Source organism: Schistocerca serialis, chromosome 4 (assembly GCF_023864345.2).
Source record: "Schistocerca serialis cubense isolate TAMUIC-IGC-003099 chromosome 4, iqSchSeri2.2, whole genome shotgun sequence".
In the NCBI taxonomy this organism is placed as follows: Eukaryota; Metazoa; Arthropoda; class Insecta; order Orthoptera; family Acrididae; genus Schistocerca; species Schistocerca serialis.
In genome coordinates this window covers 275404938-275428463 of record NC_064641.1, presented here as the reverse complement: position 1 = coordinate 275428463, position 23526 = coordinate 275404938, and the positions used below count along the sequence as shown (strand labels likewise).

Sequence of the window (23526 nt, the reverse complement as noted above, 5' to 3'; positions counted from 1 at the left end):
TTACCACTGTTGGTGAATGACGCTTCGTCGCTAAATAGAACGCGTGCAAATAATCTGTCATCGTTCCATAATTTCTCTTGTGCCCAGTGGCAGAACTGTACACGACGTCCAAAGTCGTCGCCATGCAATTCCTGGTGCACAGAAATATGGTACGGGTGCAATCGATGTTGATGTAGCATTTTCAACACCGACGTTTTTGAGATTCTCGATTCTCGAGCAATTTGTCTGCTACTGACGTGCGGATTAGTCGCGACAGCAGCTAAAACACCTACTTGGGCACCATCATTTGTTGCAGGTCGTGGTTGACGTTTCACATATGGCTGAACACTTCCTGTTTCCTTAAATAACGTAACTATCCGGCGAACGGACCGGACTCTTGGATGATGACGTCCAGGATACCGAGCAGCATACATAGCACACGCCCGTTGGGCATTTTGATCACAATAGCCATACATCTATAAATCAAATGGTTCAAATGGCTCTGAGCACTATGGGACTTAGCATCTGAGGTCATCAGTCCCCTAGAACTTAGAACTACTTAAACCTAACTAACCTAAGGACATCACACACATCCATGCCCGAGGCAGGATTCGAACCTGCGACCGCAGCAGCCGCGCGGATACATCTACACGATATCGACCTTTTCCGCAATTGGTTAACGGTCCATTTTAACACAGGTAATGTATCACGAAGCAAATACCGTCCGCATTGGCGGAATGTTACGTGATACCACGTACTTATACGTTTGTGACTATTTTTACAGCACCATCTATCAGTAAGCGAAAAAAGTGGTCGAACTAAAACATTCATATTTCTTTACGTACTACACGAATATGAAATAAAAAAATGAGGTTTCCTATTCTAAAAAAACGCAGTTGATATCAATTGACCTATTGCAGCGCCATCTAGCGGGCCAACCATAGCGCCATTTTGTTTCCCCCTTCAAGCTAGACGAGTTTCGTTCTTTGCAGTTTTTTCGTTTGACGCTTATTTCGTGAGATGTTTGGTCCGGTCACCATCAATGGACCACCCTGTACTTTGTGTTACGATTTTGGGGTAACTTGTGGCACTGTCTCCAGTGGTCACAAGCTCCTTTCTCTGTCGTAAGACAGCACATGCAAAAAGTTATATTTTGCAAACAAAATGTGACAGTTTACATGTGATATTTTATGATGGAGAAAGGTGCCAGTAAGAACTGGAGACAGTGCTACAAGTTACCCGAACACAGTAACACAACACGCTCATATATCGTACTAATGCATGTAAATCTACCTGATGATGGAGACATAAATCTTCGAAACGCGTTGTAGATATAAGTAAACAAAGACTGCTAACAGTAAACTTGTTTCATTCGACATATATTGCTAGTTGTAGGTATTTTTGTAACCCTTTCTGTTCTTAGGAATGGAAATGGAACTTAATTCTGGATGATTGGCTGAATTATGTTCTACAGCAGTACAATAAGAGTGTATTTGTATACAGGATAGCCGCGGTGAGGTGCAGTACTCGAGTGTGGAGTTCGCATACCCTACCCGTGTGGGGAGCCTGGTGCTGCGTGGTCTGGACTTGGATGTGCGGCCAGGCCAGACGGTGGCGCTGGTGGGGCCCTCTGGTTGCGGCAAGTCCACCTGCATACAGCTGCTCGAGAGGTTCTACGATCCCACCGCTGGAGTTGTGGTGAGTAAAGGAGACTCGGTGTGCCAGAGAGCCTGGAAGTGGTTTTTAGACGGTTTACCACATCCCAGTAGGTAAATACCGGTCTGGTTCTCAAGTCATGCCTCACTTACAATATTCGAAAACATTTAGAAAACCATCGCTCACTTTCCCATGCATGACACGACAAGCAGACAGAAGGGATATACATATTTTGCCCCAGGAGGTAACGAGATGGCAATAGGAACGGTATCTGGCCACCTCTTAAATTAACCTTGTCAAACCTTTTAATAACCATGTCGACGCTGAGCCGATGCGAAGGAACTAGAAAAAGAAGAAGATCAGATATCTTAATGTTGTTTGTATCAGAATGAGGTTTTTACTCTGCAGCGGAATGTGCACTAATATGAAACTGCCTGGCACATTAAAACTGTGTGCCGGACCGAGTCTCGAACTCGGGACCTTTGCCTTTCTCGGGCAAGTGCTCTACCACTTGTTTACATCAGCTATTTTCGGAAAGCAAAGCAAAACAGTGGCTGAGCGGGATAATGCAAGAGAAATCAGACCTGTCTGTCCTGTCTTTCTCTTTGCGGTGCACTGTCTTGAATATTCTTTAGATAAAACTAATTTGCTTCAATACGCTCAATTCCAGAGCAAATATTACTTTTTCTTTCAGTCTGCAATACATTTCTTTTATGTAACAAGCCTCGTACCTTAGAGTGAACAGCTAATCTGATAAACTGGACTCCATTCAAAAACGTTCCTTTCATATCCAGTTACAAAAATTACAATCAAAGACCCATAGATAAAGAGGGACAACATACTTTGAGGGGTGGTGGCCTTCGACGCATTACAGATTGTGACCATTTATTCGGCATCGCAGTCTGTTTTCAAAGGCGTCACACATTCTCCCCATTACATGAAAAGATAAAAGTAAAATATCTGAAGTCACATAACAGTCACGTATCTTGACATATAATACAACCTGTAAAACCGCTTTTACATAGATAGGTTCGGCAATTCCAGATAACAAGTGTCACAGATAATTTCATGACTCTTCATTTAGTATGGATCACATTTTCTTCAATGCAGATTTTCTGTTGCAGCGTGTGGACGAGCGAGACGTGTCAAAGGTGAAGATGGCGAACCTGCGAGAGCAGATGGGCATCGTGTCTCAGGAGCCGGTGCTGTTTGACCGGACCATAGCGGAGAACATCGCGTACGGCGACAACTCCAGGGAGGTTCCCATGGCGGAGATTATCGCTGCAGCCAAGAATTCCAACATACACAACTTTGTTGCCTCCCTGCCGCAGGTGAGGACACCAGCCGTGCTACCTGTGTTCGTAACGACTTACAGTTGAGGGAACGTGTGCATTCCTGATATCACTTCCATGATTTCAACCAATAATATTGAGAAAGACGTAACAGACTCAGTAGACATTGAGAAATTGTGAGACAAAAGATTTAAAGTAGGTCTCAATAGGATTCATTATGTGAGAAAAGATCATTTATGTTTTTTTGAATGAACGTCAAGTTAAGATGTCGTAAGAAACTACACTTCTCTCTTTACTTCTTTCTGCGTTTCGTAGGTTTCATATATGTATGAAAGTTGAAACTTCCCCTTTTGAATGTAAAGAATGACTGTGCTGGTAAAACTTCTACCATACTTGATTTTCAAACTGCAGAGTGAAACTGAACGTACTACGACTGTTTTCTCTTTACTTATTCTGATCATTTCTAAACAGACACACAATATTTTTGCGCAACGCAGTCTGACTTTCAATAATCCCTACGAAAGAATAGCCCTGACTAACAATAACCTATACCGTTCATGAATTACTTACCTCACAAAAATCTTCGTTACTCGAACTACTGCAATACAGCGAGCGCCAATACTGCCAGCTAAATAAAGGATTCTAACTACTGAAGGCATAGTTAGCAAATGAAAGATTTTGATAGAGAACACACAATGTATTTACGTTAAAAGTGTTCAAAAGTCATAATATATATGTTCGTGACATCCAGTTTAACAAATTTCCTTTTTCTGAAGGACACACGTCCAGATAGTCCGCTCATATTAGCATCTCAGAACTCTGGCATCTCTCTCCCCACATCCACCACTGCTGGCGGCTCACCTCCAACTGCCCAACCCTACGGGCTGTTCACATCCAACTGCCCAACACTACACTAGCAAATAAGATCCAACAATGAGTCCAACCAGCCACAGACTGCAAACAGCGCAGTTAGCGATTTTAATATCGAGAGCTACGTCGAGCTACCAACATAAAAACCTAAACAGCCTACTTGCAAAGTAAGCAATTAAGTAACATGTATTGTATGATATAGTTATTAATTGCCGTGAGATTGTGAGAGGGATCAGAGGTTGCAGTTCACTGGATCACACTGGTAATAAAGGCATAAAAAGAGTACTGAATATCTTTTCAAAAAGAGAACATAAAAAAATGTAAGCAGAAATGACAGCTCTCAAAATAACCAGAAGGAAAATGTGGCTACCTTGAAGTAGATGATGACGAGAGTGAAGAGACGATGATGATAATTGCTTCTCTGCTGAACCTTCACTCTGACAGTGACTTCATATGGGTACACTCATTCTAACTAAAATAAGTAAATGAGATGATAGTGACACCTGGCTATACGCGTACGGACCACTAAATCAAGAGCATGTCATATTTTACGGACTACTGTGTAGTGAAATACTATCTAGTTACCACATGTTAGCGGTACGTTGTAGAGGAAATACTGTTGGTCTCACAACGTAACATGCTATTTATTTCTGTTTCAAAGCTGCGCTGTAGTTTCTGTCATTTAATGACTTAGTATTGTAGATGTGAGCTTCGTGACAAAGACTTTGGGATAATTCTTACTTGGTTCTAGACCAACGTTCTGCAACAGAAGGATTCTATGTTTGCTTAATGTTGTTCACTTCATATCAACTCCTGCGACTTAAAAACGTTTATTCTGTTCTCTTCGTGTACCGCCCTCAACTTTGCTTTTCCACATCCTCATTGCAGTTATTACTAATCACTTTCAAAAATACATCAGCCGACCACCTCCGTATAAATTTATTTATTCCGAGACGCGTTTAGGGTTTCGCGTATCTTCAGTAAGCATAATACGTATGCTTCATCAGGACTACATTTTTGTCTGCAACTTATAGCTCCTTGTTTCTCATTTATATGGAGTAACATCCACACTTTGAGATTCACCAGTAAACTGATTCACCACAGCATTCAGTATGCCGACTTCTAATAAATAAAGTTAAATAAAATTGGATGGTTGCTCCATTTCTTCCTGTAATTTAATTCACAACCACGGAGCTCAGCCATTAATGTTATGGATAAATTAATACTAGTAATCAAGTTTCCCTTATTTTCTCCTTGAGCCGAATTGCATGCTATGTAGTTACATTCTTGATGGCTCATTTTTTTCTTCGACTTCCTCACTTCCAGCCCGATAGTAAGCATAGTCGATGAAAACCGATGTTAATCGGTATTTCATTTACCTTTCTTGCATCTTATAAATTACAGAGTGCAACAATCAGTCGTCCTTTTTAGATTTTATTATGCAAATCCAGATTTCGACTAGTAGCTAGCCATTCTCAATGCCCGAACAACAGGGACATACATGCATTCAGAATAAAAAATAGCACATTGAGAATGGCTAGCTACTAGCCGAAATCTGGATTTGCATGATAAAATCTAAAAAGGACAACTGATTGCTCCACTCTATAATTTATACGTCGCATACAGTCGCTCAGTGCATCCACTTTCCGAGTGGAAGGTAACCTGATTGCTTGCATCTGGCAATGGCAAGGAAAGCGTTTCTGAAGAAGAGAAATTTGTTAACATCGAGTATTGATTTAAGTGTCAGGAAGTCGTTTCTGAAAGTATTTGTTTGGAGTGTAGCCACGTATGGAAGTGAAACATGGACGATAAATAGTTTAGACAAGAAGAGAATAGAAGCTTTCGAAATGTGGTGCTACAGAAGAATGCTGAAGATTAGATGGGTAGATCACATAACTAATCAGGAGGTATTGAATAGAATTGGGGAGAAGAGGAGTTTGTGGCACAACTTGACTAGAAGAAGGGATCCGTTGGTAGGGCATATTCTGAGGCATCAAGGGATCACCAGTTTAGTACTGGAGAGCAGCGTAGACGGTAAAAATCGTAGAGGGATGTAAGGGGTCTGTAGGCCCTTACTATAAGTTTTGCGACAGCACAGGTCGACAGGACAAACAATCGATAGTTTGCGTCGGGTGGCGAGAGCGAGAGCGAGTGTTGAGACAGTAGAGTGTGGTACGCGCTGCGGGCCGAGCCGGGTGGAGGTCTGTTGCTGGAATGCAAGACCGTACCGACAAAGGGAGTGGCCATCGCCGTGGTTTAACCCCTTTGTGTTAGAAATATACGGGAAAGTGAAAAGTATAATTACTAGTGTGATTCAGTGATATTTTTTGTGCCGATATTTGTAATTACTCGTCTACCGCGCCGGCATTATTTGGATTGCAGTGTTGGATTGCAGTGTTGGATTTTAGTGGTGAAATACAATGATTGAAATTGCGTGTGAAGATAATGATTAACGAAAGGGCCTGTGCTGAGATTAGCCGTTATTAACTCTGTACGACGAAGGCAGTGGCTGTCTCCTTACTTTGGTGTTTTTGTGATGAATATAGGTCGTTGATTAATGAAGCTGTGTTGTTGTTCTTCTTGCCACCAGACATTTTATTATTACAGCATTCGAGAAGGACAAAATGGAATGTAACATCTCCGTAGCAGTCCAATCCGATTGCCAGCCCATTAGGTACACGGTCACAGTAATTATTATTTATTTGGGCTGCTATCAGATACCGATCGAGCGGGATAAGTCAGTAGATTAAACCGGAGTGTTACAGGGAGACCAAGAGATGAATACACTAAGCAGATTCAGAAGGATGTAGGCTGCAGTAGGTACTGGGAGATGAAGAAGCTTGCACAGGATAGAGTAGCATGGAGAGCTGCATTAAACCAGTCTCAGGACTGAAGACCACAACACAACAACACACTTGATTTACTCATCACCTGAAGTATCGTAAGAGTGACGACACAAGTGAAACCCAACGAGAACCCCCTGTTTTAGGACTTTTTGTTAGTAGCACTTGGTGTGTTTTTGCAGGGCTACGACACGCGCATGGGGGAGAAGGGCACGCAGCTGTCTGGAGGGCAGAAGCAGCGCGTGGCCATTGCCCGGGCGCTCGTCCGGAACCCCAAGATACTGCTGCTCGACGAAGCTACATCTGCACTCGACGTTGAGAGTGAGAAGGTAAGCATTTTGGCTACAAAGCCTCTGGCGACGGAGTCCTTGGGTAACAGGTTGTCGCTTAACTTCCCGCCTCAAATTCTGATAAAATCCCAAGCTTTCGATAAACCAACTCCATCACCGTCTTCAGGGACTTAATCACTCTTAGCCCTCGCGAACGCTTGAGATTTTATTCGACATTGATCATACAAGTTGAGAACCTTTGACCAGTTAAAAATTTTCATGTACTTATTTTATCCATTTGGAACAATAATTAAAAGTTCGGGTGAACGAAATAAAAACTCCAAGGTTTACTAGTGATATTGTGTCGTGGAAAGAAGCTATAATGTGAACATCAACATAAGCAAAACAATGGTACCGGTCTGTAGCCGAAACATATTAGTAAAATTAGATTAAAAAATAAGACATTGCAGATGCTGGATGAGTTTTGTTATCTGAGCAGCACAAGAACTGACGACAGTCGAAGAAGGGACTATAAAATGCATACTGGTAAAATCAATAATAGCATTTCTCATGGCCTGTGCGGCTGGTCCCGGCGGAGGTTCGAGTCCTCCCTCGGGCATGGGTGTGTGTGTTTGTCCTTAGGATAATTTAGGACTGCTTAGGGACTGCTGACCTTAGCAGTTAAGTCCCATAAGATTTCACACATAAAAAAAGCAATTCTGGGAAGATAAATTAATTGACACGGAACTGTTATGTACCAAAATACGAGAATGACGGAATGCGCTTAAAATCACTATTAATATAGCACGTAAAACATTGAACTCACACACACATACATCACGCACAAGTCAAGCAACAGAAACGTTCTAATAGTGACTTATTTTATGTTAGTCTAGGCAAACTTCCACAAATTGGGCGCAAATACAGTAAGAAAATGATAATAACAGTAAAATTTGTAACGAGAGTTTATAGAAAATTGTAATTTACTCATATTTAGCGTTTATGCTCTTATTTAGACATAATACGATGAAAAATAGGTATTAAAAGAAACATTTAACTCCAGCTTCAGAAATGTGTGTAGTATTTTATACTATCAATATACTTGTTTAAGCGTCGATATACCCTGGAAAAGTTTACGAATAGGAAATTGGTTAATACAATAATAACTTTGTCAAGCTTGCGATTTACTGCCCAAGCTCTTCATAGCATGACTACAGTTCATCCACAAGCTCCTCATTACTTCGTGATCTCCTATTTTCTAAGAAACTTAAATAAACGTTTTTAAAAACTTTCTCAGCGAACCTTCTCATCGCCATATAACATTTCATCAAATTGCTTGTAGTGAAAAGTACTCACATCCGTGGGCCAACGAAGATTCTCTTTTGAATTTTGGCTTACTTAATCGTGGTAATTTTTTCCTCAATTGTTTATTAGCCTCGCCCTCTTTACCAAATTTTGCATGATTTTTGTAAAACTCACTTTAGAACAAAAATAATACCAATTATACGTTGATAATAAATTTATATTACTTTCCATTATGGATGACAAGTTCTCTAAAACAAAAACCAAAGCTAAGTTTCAGTTTTCTTCATTACATTTGTTACAGCACATTGGATCTGGTAAGAATTAGCTATTCCATACAGTTTACATTTTGCACGGTGTAATTAGAATGTATGACTTCACTTGAGTAGCGGAGAATAGTAAGAAGTCCCAAGATAAACACATTAACAACTGCAGCGAGCTGTCAAGTGGAAGTATTTTAATTTTTTTCTTTTTACCATCGTCTCTCAAACCCTGTCTATCATTAGACTCGTATCTAGGCTCAACATTTAACTCACAACTCGATATTGGAAATTCTTAACGACGAGTATGTAACACATGAAATAATAACCACTGTTATTCCAACAAGTATCTTTAAACTGAATGTTTTAAAACTTCTCTTAGCAATTATACTTTGATGAAACTGTAACTATCCTTTTATGAAAATTTTGCGGAGTATTTCAAAACTTATGCTCACTAAGTAATTGTATACTTTACTACTCCACAAAGTCTGAGAAATTTTGTTAAAAGAAGTAACTACTTTTCAGTGAAATAAAATAGGATACTCGGAATTATCATAGCACTTGGTATAGGACCCTGTCTAGGTAAACGAATAAGGATAAAATATGATCGTTCAGCACAGAGATTACAGAACACAAACTTATTATTGAAAAAGACATCGCATAACTGATCCATGCTGTTATTCAATAATCTACTGGTAATTTGAGATAAAGGTGGTGGCGGTATTGGCCTCATACGTTATTCAAAAAAGGGGGCAAAAGCATCCATGGCTCTTGCTGTGTACATAGCTCTGAAAATTCTCTTCTTAGCGTTGAATTTTCGTAGTACAGAGCCAGCCTAAGTATGTCGTGAATAATAAGCCTAATTATGTCCACATCCGAGGCTATATTATACAATGTTGCAGTTATTCTTGCCTCGTTGAGTTCACAAGATGGGCACACTTTGGCTGCTGGCCACCATCTGACTCATGCCACACAGGAACCTTACAGTTAGATCGTCAGATCCACCGTTTTTATTCCCTCCTACCCAGTTCTGTTGCGGGGGGACGTCCCTCCAAATTTTATATGATAACAAACCTACTTTCCCTACGCATGTTTCAGTATTACAAGTAAAATTTTAACATTTTCATTTTCGTACGGTATATTACTTTTAAAATTACATTCATAGATTAATTACAATTACATAAATGGCCATAAATAATGAATAAAACACTTACGCAAATGCTACATCAAAGAGCTTGGTGGTACAGAATTAACGTTAAGTGAAAACAGACAAAGAAGTTAGATAAGACAATTCTATGAAATATCGATAATAGTGTTACAGTACCACGATATAATTTTGTGGATGCATTTAGCGGATTATGTGAATAATATCTGCGAAATTTATTACGAATAGAGGTAGTGCATAGCAGTAATAAATTTAAACGCAATGGATAACCCAGCAGATTTTCACGCATCTCATTGTTTATGACGTCATATTTCCTGAACTATGATATGTAGGTGGTCCTTACTCCGGCAGCGATTGTTGTCTGACAGTAAGGGATGTGTGTGCCAAGTTTGGTTATAATTGGTCTCGTGGTTTAGGAGATGTGGGATACATGCAACCACGCGCGCGGACACACACACACACACACACACACACACACACACACACACACACTCAAACACACACACTTACATCCATTTTTATAACATGCAAAATATATACGATCTTCATATCATTACAAATACTTTCAGTCGCTTTCTTTACAATAAAATAATTTCTTAGATTAATTCAAAAGCATTTACTTTCGTTAAATTTTGTTCATGTCACTGCGTTTCTGTCAATATCTCGATTATTTAACCACGCACAGAGTTAACATGACGTCGAAATGTTCATCTTCCCCATGTTTGAGTCTGCGATCATAAAAGCAATGAAAGAAAACGGGGTTTAAATAGACTGTTGTGTTATGTACTGACTTGTACTTGAAAGGGAATATAAAGGAATAAAAAATGTTTAAGATTCCTAGCTGTACTGTTCCATTTACCACGTTGTTCAAAACATCACAAGACTTCCTTTGGTGACTTCCTGTGAAATTAAAAACGAAAAAAAAAATACAAGGCTGAGGTTCCTTTTCGACTTCTATGGCTCATGTAAGAAAACCGGCCATAACAAGACGTCTTTTGTAATGATATTTGTCGAGAGTGTAGTGTTACGTGGAAGTTAAACGTGGGCGACAAACAGTTCAGGCAATAAGAGAACAGTCTTCTTTGAAAAGTGATTCTATAGAAGAATGCGGATGATGAGCTGTGAATATTGGGTAACTGATGAAGATGCACCGAATAGAATTGTGGAGAAAAGGTATTCTGGCATAACTTGACTAAATGAAGGAACCAGTTGATAGGACACACCCCGAGACATCAAGGAATCGCCTATTAGGTAACAGAGGAAAGCATGTGGCGTAAAAATTGTAGAGGGAGACCAAGGCTCGACTACTGCGCGCAGGTTCCAGATTCCAGAATCGGGTCATCTTGATTTAAGTTTTCCGTGATTTCAATAAAATCCTTCCCCAATCAGGGCTTGTGCTACATCTCTAATGACTTTGTTCTCGATGGGACGATAAACCTAACCTTCCTTTCTCCGCACTTGACAAAGTCTAGATGCGTGCGTCGGAGTGGGCACAGCCAACACAATAAATTCCCTTCGATAGTTTGTAGTCCCCTGCAGTCATAAATGTCCGCTGGCTCACCCTAGTAAAAACCTTGTGCTTCATTTATAAAAAAAAGAGGTTCTGGTACTGCAACCTTCAAGGGAGGGCGTTTGAATTTTAGACTTCTTAAAGCGCTATTTTCACGCTTTTCTGCACATTTTAAAAAGTGCGAATACAATATTTATTCTGGCCAAAAATAAGTTTTATCTTACCTCAACACAAAATTTGAGTGGTTTTTTTTTTTTTTTTTTTTTTTTTTTTTTTTTTTTTTTTTTTTTTTTTTTTTTGTCAGAGGTACCCGTACAGTGTACCGGTGCGTACCGTCACAAATCAAGCACTGTAAAAACCTACTAACTCAAAACTTCGTAACGTCGTCTATCTCCCGTTGTCCACTCTATCTTCTGTCCACTCTATCTTCATTTCATAAGAACGAGATTCAGAAGACATTATTCATTCTGCAGAGACATCTGGTTCTGGCTCACCGTCGTCTTTGGTTTCGACGAACTTGTTTGCGACTTACCGAGGACATTGGGAATATAAAACTTTTTCTGAAACTGACACAGTACGTAAGTCCTTTTGAGCTTTGTCTCTGCCATTCCTCATCTTGCCAATAGCTCTCGTCTTGCGTGTTGGGAGCGTGGCATAATACTACACCAGGAATGTATTTCAGTGGACAGTACAGTAGTTTTCACTGAGAACTGCATCCGCTCCTTGTATGGTCTGAACTGAGCCAATGAGATAGTGGCTACTCCAGATCAGAAATTTAATAACAGGATCTGAGGTCCCCATTTATTGGAGATGAGAACAGTGGTTGTTGTATTTTTGGCATGATACGGGTTGACTACCAGAAACCTGGGGGGGTATCTTGGTGACCTTACTACTCTTGATTCTATTCAACAGGTGGTGCAAGAAGCGCTGGACAAGGCGAAGGAGGGACGCACGTGCATCACCATCGCTCACCGACTGACGACCATCCAGGACGCCGACGTGATTTGTGTCATCAACGAAGGCCGCGTGGCCGAGCTCGGGAAACACGTAGAGCTGTTGGAGCGACGGGGCATCTACCACAAGTTACACAGCCTGCAGGCGGGCCGCCGGTAGCACATTAGCTCCTTCCTCCCTCTGTCTTTGTCGTCTCCAATAATTTATTTTTCTACTTCTCTACTGAGATCCCGTCTCCCAAGGACGGTAACTTGAGAAACTGGACCGTACTCCACTTGCTCGCAGAGAAATGCATTTCATTCATACAGAATGATTCTTTCCAAATCGTCTGATCTACACTGATAGCTGGAAAGAAGTGTAATGTTGGATCTTCTACTACGTCGTTATATATTGTCCAGTATAAAGTGAGTGCTTTGGAGACTCAACACATTTAACATTCTTGTATATGCCGACAGAACCTGCTATAATTTTTATTGTAGTGCAACTAGTTTCGACAACATGTGTCGACAACATCTGTCAGACTTTAGATTCATAAAATAGTCTGTATCACATGTCCATAATTTCATAATATATTACATGGCTACTCAGTACCGTGAAAGTAAGTGGGTCTGTAACTAGTTTCGACAATACGTAATCATTTGTCACACCTCAAAATCTTAAAATAGTCTGTACCACGAGTCCATAATTTTAAAATAAATTACATACGTACTCAGTGCTGTGAAAGTAAGTAGATGTGTGACAGACAATGTCATGGCATGCCACAGTCCACTCAATTTCAAAGCACAGGGTGTGTAGTTATACAACAAATTTTAAAATTATGTACCTGTGGCATACATCATTTTAAATTTCTCAAGTCTGTTATATAATGGCACGATATCGAAACTCATTTCAGAACAACAAAGATTTCAGCAGCTTGTGGTGGTACACACAAAAATGTCTTTCATAAAAGCTGTGCAGTACAATATAAAGAACGCTTATTTAACGTATACATTGTTACGATGGTACATCAGCGTGTGCACCCTCGCTGTGACAATATTTCTAAACCAACGATAAGAACTCGGCTTCTGAATAAATCTCATCTTTCGCTATTTTTCCTTTATATTTATTTTGAGGATTATTTATTGTATGTATTAGATTAGAACTAAATGTTTCTTATTTATATAATTTTATAAATCAATTATTTTTAATATACACTTTCCTGTTATTCTTCCCAACAATACAGTCAAACATGTTCTCCTGGCTACCTGTTTTGCGAGAAGCGTTAGAAAACTGTGACCTGATTAATTACTAAAACACCAGGATAACAAGCAGACTAATACTAATCATTTCCGAAGTTACTTGAATCGCAGATGTTCACAGACAGTTTGCATCACCACCACCAGAAACACCAACACCGCCTTTGCATCTACACCTCAGGTCTAACTGATTGCTCTGTTAACTATTTAACCTTATTTTCTAATATTTTTATTTAACTAATTTTACACGAGTGCCCTATTTCCACCTTATAGGACATTATCAACTGCTGTCTCACATTGACACCATTTATTCATATTCATAGCACTTGAGAATGGCTTGCATGCCAGAAATCGACCAGTCATGTTAAGCTCAGTAAACAAAAATACATGCAATTTGTAAGGGGTCCTAGGCCCTTACTATAAGTTTGCACTCGGCACAGGTCGACAGGGCAAACAATCGATGGTGTCGTGTTGCGAGAGCGAGTGTAGAGTTGAGTCAGTTTCCGGGTTGCGGGCCGAGCCGTGTGGAGGCCTGTTGCTGTAATGCAAGGCTGTACCGACAAAAGGAGTGGCCATCGCCGCGGTTTAACCCCTTTGTGCTAGAATAATACGGGGAAAGTGAAAGAGTATAATTACGAGAGTGAGCACTGATATTTCTGTGCCGATATTATTGGTTTCGCGTCTACCGCGCCGGCATCTTTTGTAATGCAGTGTTGGATTGCAGTGATTGTATTAGCGTGTGACGATTATGAATAACGAAGAAGCCTGTGCTGAGATTAGCCGTTATTAAATATGTATGACGAAGGCAGTGGCTGTCTCCTTCTTTTTGGTGTTTTTTGAGACGAATATAGGTTCTTGATTAGTGAAGCTGTGTTGTTGTTCTTCTTGGTACCAGACATTTCATTATTACAGCATTTGAGAAGGACAAAATGGAATGTAACAACTCAGTAGCAGCCAAATCCGATTGCCAGCCCCATTAGGTACACGGTCACATTAATTAATATTTGTTTGGGCTGCTATCAGATCCCGATCGGGTCGAGATACGTAAATCGGACTTGTTACAAATTCGAGCAACAGCAGCCGATGTGGAACCTTATCTGTAGCCCCATTAAAGTTTAATGGACAAAAAATAGAACTCGTCCAGTATGCCGTCGGTATACAGGGTGTTACGAAAAGGTAAGGCCAAACTTTCAGGAAACATTCCTCACACACAAATAAAGAAAAGATGTTATGTGGACATGTGTCCAGAAACGCTTAATTTCCATGTTAGAGCTCATTTTAGTTTCGTCAGTATGTATTGTACTTCCTCGATTCACCGCCAGTTGGCCCAATTGAAGGAAGGTAATGTGGACTTCAGTGCTTGTGTTGACATGCGACTCATTGCTCAACAGTACTAGCATCAAGCACATCAGTACGTAGCATCAACAGGTTAGTGTTCATCACGAACGTGGTTTTGCAGTCAGTGCAATGTTTACAAATGCGGAGTTGGCAGATGCCCATTTGATGTATGGATTAGCACGGGGCAATAGCCGTGGCGCGGTACGTTTGTATCGAGACAGATTTTCAGAACAAATGTGTCCTGATAGGAAGACGTTCGAAGCAATTGATAGGCGTCTTAGGGAGCACGGAACATTCAAGCCTATGACTCGCGACTGGGGAAGACTTAGAACGACGAGGACACCTGCAATGGACGAGGCAATTCTTCGTGCAGTTGACGACAACCCTAATGTCAGCGTCAGAGAAGTTGCTGCTGTACAAGGTAACGTTGACCACGTCACTGTATGGAGAGTGCTACGGGAGAACCAGTTCTTTCCGTACCATGTACAGCGTGTGCAGGCACTATCAGCAGCTGATTGGCCTCCACGGGTACACTTCTCCGAATGGTTCATCCAACAATGTGTCAATCCTCATTTCAGTGCAGATGTTCTCTTTACGGATGAGGCTTCATTCCAACGTGATCAAATTGTAAATTTTCACAGTTAACATGTGTGTGCTGACGAGAATCCGCACGCAGTTGTGCAATCACGTCATCAACACAGACTTTCTTTGAACGTTTGGGCAGGCATTGTTGGTGATGTCTTGATTGGGCCCCATGTTCTTCCACCTACGCTCAATGGAGCACGTTATCATGATTTCATACGGGATACTCTACCTGTGCTGCTAGAACATGTGCCTTTACAAGTACGACACAACATGTGGTTCATGCAGCATGGAGCTCCTGCACATTTCAGTCGAAATGTTCGTACGCCTCTCAACAACAGATTCGGTGACCGATGGACTGGTAGAGGCGGACCAATTCCATGGCCTCCACGCTCTCCTGACCTCAACCCTCTTGACTTTCATTTATGGGGGCATTTGAAAGCTATTGTCTACGCAACCCCGGTACCAAATGTAGAGACTCTTCGTGCTCGTATTGTGGACGGCTGTGATACAATACGCCATTCTCCAGGGCTGCATCAGCGCATCAGGGATTCCTTACGACGGAGGGTAGATGCATGTATCCTCGCTAACGGAGGGTATTTTGAACATTTCCTGTAACAAAGTTTTTGAAGTCACTCTGGTACGTTCTGTTGCTGTGTGTTTCCATTCCGTGATTAGTGTGATTTGAAGATAAGTAATAAAATGAGCTCTAACATGGAAAGTAAGCGTTTCCGGATACATGTCCACATAACATATTTTCTTTCCTTGTGTGTGAGGAATGTTTCCTGAAATTTGGCCGTACCTTTTTGTAACACCCTGTAGGAGTCAAATTCCTTCTTTCTTGTTACTTTTACATTAATTATTTTTTTAACGTGGCTTTGAGAAATAGCCAAGTGACCTAACTTGAACCCCCGCCCCATGCCCCAGTAGTATTATATTCGGAGATATCCATGATTTTGCTTTTCTTGGCAATTATCTGAAGGAAGTTGACATTTACTTCAACTGAAATTGTTTACAAAGATTAAATAGTCTTGTGCAATTTTTGTTCGTTCTTTTATGGGCTAATATTCTCCTACCATTTTTCTAAAAGTTTTCTTCCCTCCCTACTTGTGCGTCAGAATCCCCCCATCAGTATCACAACATTTGATTTTGGAATTTTTGACATTTCGCCTTCCAAGAGTTCCCAGAATGCTTCTAATTTACTCGGATATTTCTTATTGTCATCATTAATTGGAGGATGGCAATTAACAATGGTATATTGTTTATTTTTGCATTTCACTGTGTGAAGAAAGAGTCTTTCTGAACTGGGTTTGAATTCTGTAACGTTTTTTACGAAAGTTATTTGAATATAGAAGATGGCACCAAGTACTGGCATACATTTCATAATTTTTTATTGCTGATTTACCCTAAAATATCCTGTGGTTTTTAGTTTCTGTAACATTTTCGTCCAGAAATCTTGTTTCATATACTGCTAGAATTTGTATCTCACCCTTACCTAAGAGAACAGATTATTATAAAACGCAGAAATAACACATGTTATTATCAAAGGAGTTCTGTTGTTCTTTTAGTTAAGATAATAAGAAACAGCGTACAGTTTCACATGCATTGCATAACAGTCAGATAACATGTGTTAACTTGACTACCAAAACTAGTTGGCAAATAACGCCTCCTGCGAGCAACGCTGTCAGAACTTCACACAGCCCAGACGCTGTCAGTGGACTCGCTATAGCTCACCACTGTTCCTCCCAGAATGTCACGAATATCAGTACCTTTAACATGGAGCGTAGGAACAGCACGGCTAGTTCCACGTCGTCTACATTCATGCTCTCATTTCTCATGACCCGCTGGACTAGTGACCGTCAAAACACACACAGCAACCCACAGCTTCAGTGTCATCCGTCCGAATAGCTGTCTACCGCACTTCCACCGCTGGGGCATCAGAAACCAGCTCTTGACCGTCACCGCTTCTTAACTCAACCCTCCTTTCACTCTGATAAACAACCTGCCTCACTAGCGGTTTAACGAGCCCAGGAGGCGGACGTGGTGCGACCTCTACATAAAGTGTCAACATTGGCACATACTTGCTCTCCCCCGCCCCCCTACCTTACACCTCTTATTTCGGTACTAAAGTCCTTTAGCCTTTAGCAACCGGCTTAATCTGAGTGAGTTGAGCCCTAAGCTCTTTACCCGTTCGTGAATCGCCTAATAACACCGTGACCAGGGTGACAAATCTCCTTATTTTAAAGGGACCATTGCAACCGGCAACTATTTCTTCATAATATTTTCAGAGGCCTTATTGACACTCTCAAGATTTATAATGCACACTTCATCCCCGACCCTGTAAGAACTTGGCTGGTGGCTCTTACTTTCTACCGTTGCTTCCCCCCTTTGCTATTATCTAAGATTTTTTCTGGTCAGCCTCCCCTGAGCAATCACCTTATGTACATCTTTATTTTCGGGCAACACGTCCTCCGTTGACCATAAACTGTAAAGTGGAGTGGCCATCTAATATCACAGAAATAACCTGGCCGGTGTGGATTTGTGTGCCGCATGGCGCGGTATTAAAAGTGACAGGGGAGCGAACGGTCTCAGGCCCAGGCCTTGGTTTTTGCTACTCAGTAACCGTCGTTCGCAAATTACAACGGAGTAGGATAATACGGTGTGGCTGCTAGATACCGTACCACCATCCCCACACAAAATTGTTTAAAGCTACTAACAGTGAAATGGCTAGACTGTCTGTTACTATGAAGAGGGGAGGTCTAAAGGATCCAAAAATTCTTCATAAATTCCGATTCATTACTTGAGCTGTTGTCCCTTTAGTTGGCAACAGCCAAACGAATCTAGTAAAATCATCAAGACAGACCGAAACATACTTATTAGACATTGGCAGTGGCCCTACGGATTCAATGTAAAGCGTTGGAACGGACTTTCTAACTGTTTAGGTGCTAAATGGCCTATATTAATAGTGTGCGCAGTTTGCTAATGGAATAAATGCCATAGCTGGATATTCTCTTCCGAATTTCGTCATCCAGTCTACGCCACACAAACAGCTGGCTTATTTTCTCCTGTGTCTTATTCAGTCCAAGTGGTTTCCCACCGGAGACTTATGAAAATACTTGAGCAATAATCGGATCAGTTCGTCAGGAGCAACTATTTTTGGCTGGCCTCGTCTCCGCGGTTTGCAGCACACCACCCTATCTTGTAATATGAATGGCTGTATCACTTCACTCTTGCACAGCGTTTGTTTAAGATCGCGAATGTCTTGGAACTCTAATACTCCGAAACAAACTGGGAATCTGTGTAAGGATCGAAGAGACACAGGAAAGGTGACCTCGCTTTCCTCTTACCGGATCTTTCGTTTGATTGTCATCATTCCACAACACACACAGCAAATCCACAGCTCCAGTATCACCCATCGGACGACCCATACAACGCTGGGGCATCAAAACCCAGCGCTTCCTGGTAACCGCTCCGTAATGGATCTCTCTTTCCTCCTTGCCACTCGGATAAACAGCCTGCCTAGCCAGTGATATCACGAGTCCAGGTGGCGGAGGTACTGCCAACATGTTTATACAGTTGCAGCCACGGCACAACACCTGTGTGCCAGCCATGTGATTTTAATTTTTATAGTCAAGTTCTTATTTCGAGACCTCAAAATTATAGTCAACGTCTGGAAACTCAGTGGGAACTGCAAAGCCAAATGGATGCAATAAATATTCAAAGTATAATTCATGATTAACTTTCAGCATCGATTTCTATCGTATGTGCGGCATGCATCAAATTAATTCCGGGGAAAGAAATATTTTTGAACGAAAACTCAGTTTGTTTTTCTCCAAATCTTTGGAAGGAACAATGTTGTTGCGGGAAGATTGCTTGCGTTATATGTTTTTTGTTGTCTTTGATTCAAATGTTTATATGACAAGTACTATTCATCTAGTTGTTCGAAGGATGTAGAAAACAATTAACAGAGTGAGTGAAAGAGTAATTGTAAAGCGACCAGGATTAAGGTTTTAATTTCTTACTAAACCAAAACGTTTGAGAAATTTATTACCTACCTAGTTGATATACCCTGTTGCTTTACTTATCTTATTAACATTCATACACCTGCCAATTTTTATGAGGAGAAATAAAAATAAAGAAACCCCGCAGAATACAACCGGGAATCCAAGAGAGGTTCTCCGCTCCATAGCCAGATGCCTTGGCCACTACTCCAACTGCTCTTTCGGTTAATAGCTTTTACCTTAGGCTGTGGGTAAGTAAGTGGAAATCGAAAAGGTTTTTTTCTTTGAATTCTAGGAAAATATGCGTTTGCAGACCCCATATATCGGGATGAAAAAACACTCAGTTTTCAATTATCTATCGATCCCGTAAAATCTGAGCCGATTGCGAGTCACGAACTATAGGAAGAGTTTTCTCAAATACGAGGAGGGGGGAGGGGGATGAATTGTTAGGACACAATATGTAAGTCTTTAATTTTTAAGTTTTGCAGAAGCGACCTGCCAAATCTGAGCCGAATCGGCTGTCCATGTCTTAGATCTTCCCCTTGTTAAATCTGCGCAAGAATTATAGAGGAACAAGCCTCCTCGCTGTATATAATTCGTATGGCAAGACGAAAGCAGGCAAATTGATAAATGGTAAGTATCATATTACGACGGTTGTCCAAAAAATAAGTTTCGATCGCTCGCCAAATGGAAACCACAGCGAAAATCAGAAACATTTTATTTGCAAGAGTTAGCTACACTTTCCAGATACTTCTCTACATAGTCGCCGCTCCGTCTTAGACATTTGTCGGAGCGTTATACCAAATTTCCAACGCCAGCGTCATAGAAGGCAGCCGCCTGTGCTTTCCAATAATTCTCTACGCTGGTCTATAGCGCGTTTCATGTGAACAGAGATGATACTCAGAACGATCCAACTAGGGCTGTGTAGTAGGTGATCGAACACTTCCCATCGAAAAGGCTGCAGGAGCGTCTTCACTGCCCCTGCAGAGTACGGCTGAGAATTGCCATGAAGAAGGAAGTGCGTGACAGATGTGTTAGGTGGGTTGCATCCATTAAGGCGAAGCCTCCCAGTGGGCCCTCCTACTTGGCGAGAGACATCTTTGTTCTAGGCACCTTTACTCGCTCACAGTGTACTTACAACTGAAAAGAGAGTCTTGATGAGATCGACGCTCATACTAGAGACACTACCCAACACATCTGTGCCAAGTTTCATTGGGTTTTTACTGTGGTGTCCGTTTCACGAACGATCAGAACATACTTTCTGGACAACCCTCGTATATTAGATGACGGAGTAGATTTAGAAAAAGACAATGGCGCTTTAGTGAAACTAATGAGAACGAACCCATAATTTAATAATGACACAAATATTCTGCGCCAACATTATACAAAGACTTTTGATCACGTGTATCGAAGAAGATAATGGAAAACAGTGATGGGTTACAGACATCTTACTACATCTTATCCAGATAACTTATTCAAAGTCGTACACGGAGATAGAGTGCTCTGCTTGTAGACAGATATTGAGCTATTATTAATATCGAAAACTATCAGTGGACTACGACAAAAATGTATTTTTTTTTAAGTGGCCCACATCAGTATGCATTTTAACAGTCTGCAGGAGAAAGAGTTAAACGTCTCACTTTTGATACAAGAACAGACATGCACAATTTCCTCCTCCTTGTGTGAAGGAATTCAGATGAATTGGGAGAAAAGGGAAAACTCAAAAGTTGACGACAGCTTGTTACAGTGCCTCAAATGGCAGTTAGCAATTCCTTTCGACAGTAATGCAGTGCGCTGGTCATTTCCATTAAAGTTTACAGTGTGGATAAGGCTTTAATTCAGTGATCAAATTTTGAGGAACTCATTATGAGTTGAGATGACAGATGCAAGCTACCATGTGCAGTGTTAGTGCATCCATAATTCAATACAAGCAGGTCCATAAATCTCGAAATAGTAACCATCTTACCGTCTTCTCATCCTTCTCCACGCCGTAGGGAGACGATGCTATATGAAGAATGCAGTTGTACTCTACTGACTGTCATGAAGAAATCACATACACTTAATGAAGAAACAACGTTCCTCCTAGTTACAGGAATAAGTTTCTCATCTATACAGTAGCAGTCGCTATCGTAATACGTCTTGGAATGGGTGAAAGATTTCGTCTGAAACCCGCACTGTTGAATGATCTGCTCGCCATGTTAGTTAACACCATTACTGTCATTCATTAGAATTTAATTTCACTGGCGAGCCTAGAAAGACTTACTCTGACTCAGTGTTGACATTCTCTAGAACTTGGGCTTTACTGGCAGCGACAAGAGAATGTCATGTTCATCAATATCGTAACTACAGGTCGGATACTACAAACAAGTATATTACAGAAATCAGGTAATTCGTTGCCAGATTGGTGACTTCGTTTAAAGCGGACGTGACATAAGAAACTACATGGCGAGAATTTTAGTTATAAATTGTAATCATTATGAGAAAATAGTTCCCGTCTTCCTTACTATTGTAAAACTACGTAATTTTCCTCTGCTGGCTTCTTTTCTCATATGTGGTGATATGATAGCGTGTTAGAAATTGTAACCCATTATAGAAAAGCGTCTCCGCTCCCCATCAGCGAGGAAACACAAAATATGTTGCCTTTTTTGAGTTCAGGTAAGCTATGATTGAGGAGTCGACAAATTTACAATGTAACAGAAGTAGAAATCGCTTCATATGACGATGGTGTATGTCGCTGGACGCCGCATATGAACAAAAAGAAAGAAAAGACGCAGCGCGAAGGAATTATCGGGATGGGAGAGAAACCGGTAGATATGATGTACATGTACAGAGAAACAAATGATTACAATATCAGAACAATTCGATGATTTATTCAAGAGAAAGAGCTTCACAATTTGAGCAAGTCAATAACGCGTTGGTCCACATCTGGCCCTTACGCAAGCAATTATTCGGCTTGGTACTGATTGATAGATTGGTGGACGTCCTCACGAGGGTTATAATGCCAAATTCTTCTAAATTGACGAGATAGATCGTCAAAACCCAGAGACAGTTGAGGGCCCTGCCCACAATGCTCCAAACGTTCTCACTTTGGGAAAGATCCGGCGATCTAACTGGCTAAGGCAGGGTTTTGCAAGCACGTAGACAAGCGGTAGAAATTCTCGCTTTGTGCGGGCGGGCATTATCTTGCTGAAATGTAAGACTGGGATGGCTTACCGTGAAGGCAACAAAACGGGAGATAGAATTTCGTCGACGTACCGCTGTGCTGTAAAGATGGCACGGATGACAACCAAATGGGTCCTGCTATAAAATTAAATGGTAGGACAGACCATCGTTTGGCAGGTGACAGTCACCACCGCTCTCCGGGGCGTCTCCAAACACGTCATCGCTGATTATCGCTGCCTGGAATTGCATTGACTGTAGCGGAACTGTTTTCGGTGATGACTCTCGCTTCAAATTGAGCCTGGTAACCAGCGAAGATGTGCCTAGAGCGCACCAGACAGCCTGACTGTCGCCATCCATAAGTCCCGACAACCACGATCAATGGTCTGGGCTGCCGTTTCTTTTCATAATAGGATCACTTTGGTTGTCATCCGCATCATCCTTATAGCACAACGGTACGTCGACGATATTCTACGCCCCATTTTGTTACCCTTCATAACAAGCCATACTGGAATTATATTTCAGCAAGAAAGTTCCTACTGTTTGTTTTCGTGCTTGCCAAACCTTAACATGGCTAGCAGGACAACCAGAACTCTCTCCAACTTTTGGAGCATTATGGGCAATATGCTTCAACCTGATCGTGAGTCTGAGGATATAACTCGGTCAACTTGAAAGAATTGGGCACTATACACCTCATGAGGACGTCCAACGACTTAATCACTCACTGCCAAGCTGAATAATAGTCTGCATATGGGCCAGAGGTGGACTAATGCGGTATTGGCTTCACAATTTGTGAAGCTCTTTGTCTTGTATAAATCAGCCAATTTATCTGAAATAGTAATCTTTTTTTTCTGTACATCTACTTGTACTTCACACTACCGATTTCCGACCTTTTCTGATAATTCCTTCGTGTTGCGTCGTTGTTTCGTCTTGGAGTGTGTACGAAATATTACCCTTCCGACGGTCACGAACAATCACAAGAGTTGCATTGATATTATCTCTGAGAAAGTAGTTCCGAGGACCAAACCTGACGCACAGAACAATGAAACCTCATAGTGATGTAAAGTCACTGAGCCACCAAGAATATACTGCCTGTTATAGAGCGTTTTTA

General features: G+C 41.1%; 1 protein-coding gene across 1 annotated transcript in view; it reads left to right on the top strand.

Annotated features, from left to right (window-relative positions):
• LOC126474394 (ATP-dependent translocase ABCB1-like) overlaps nucleotides 1-12259 on the top strand; it is an 84156-nt gene extending 71897 nt beyond the window's left edge. Inside the window, exons 19-22 of the mRNA XM_050101863.1 lie at nucleotides 1483-1677; nucleotides 2760-2966; nucleotides 6823-6969; nucleotides 12059-12259. Coding sequence (XP_049957820.1) covers nucleotides 1483-1677; nucleotides 2760-2966; nucleotides 6823-6969; nucleotides 12059-12259 — 750 coding nt within the window. The remainder of the gene's footprint in view (nucleotides 1-1482; nucleotides 1678-2759; nucleotides 2967-6822; nucleotides 6970-12058) is intronic.
• The last annotated feature ends 11267 nt before the right edge of the window (nucleotides 12260-23526 follow it).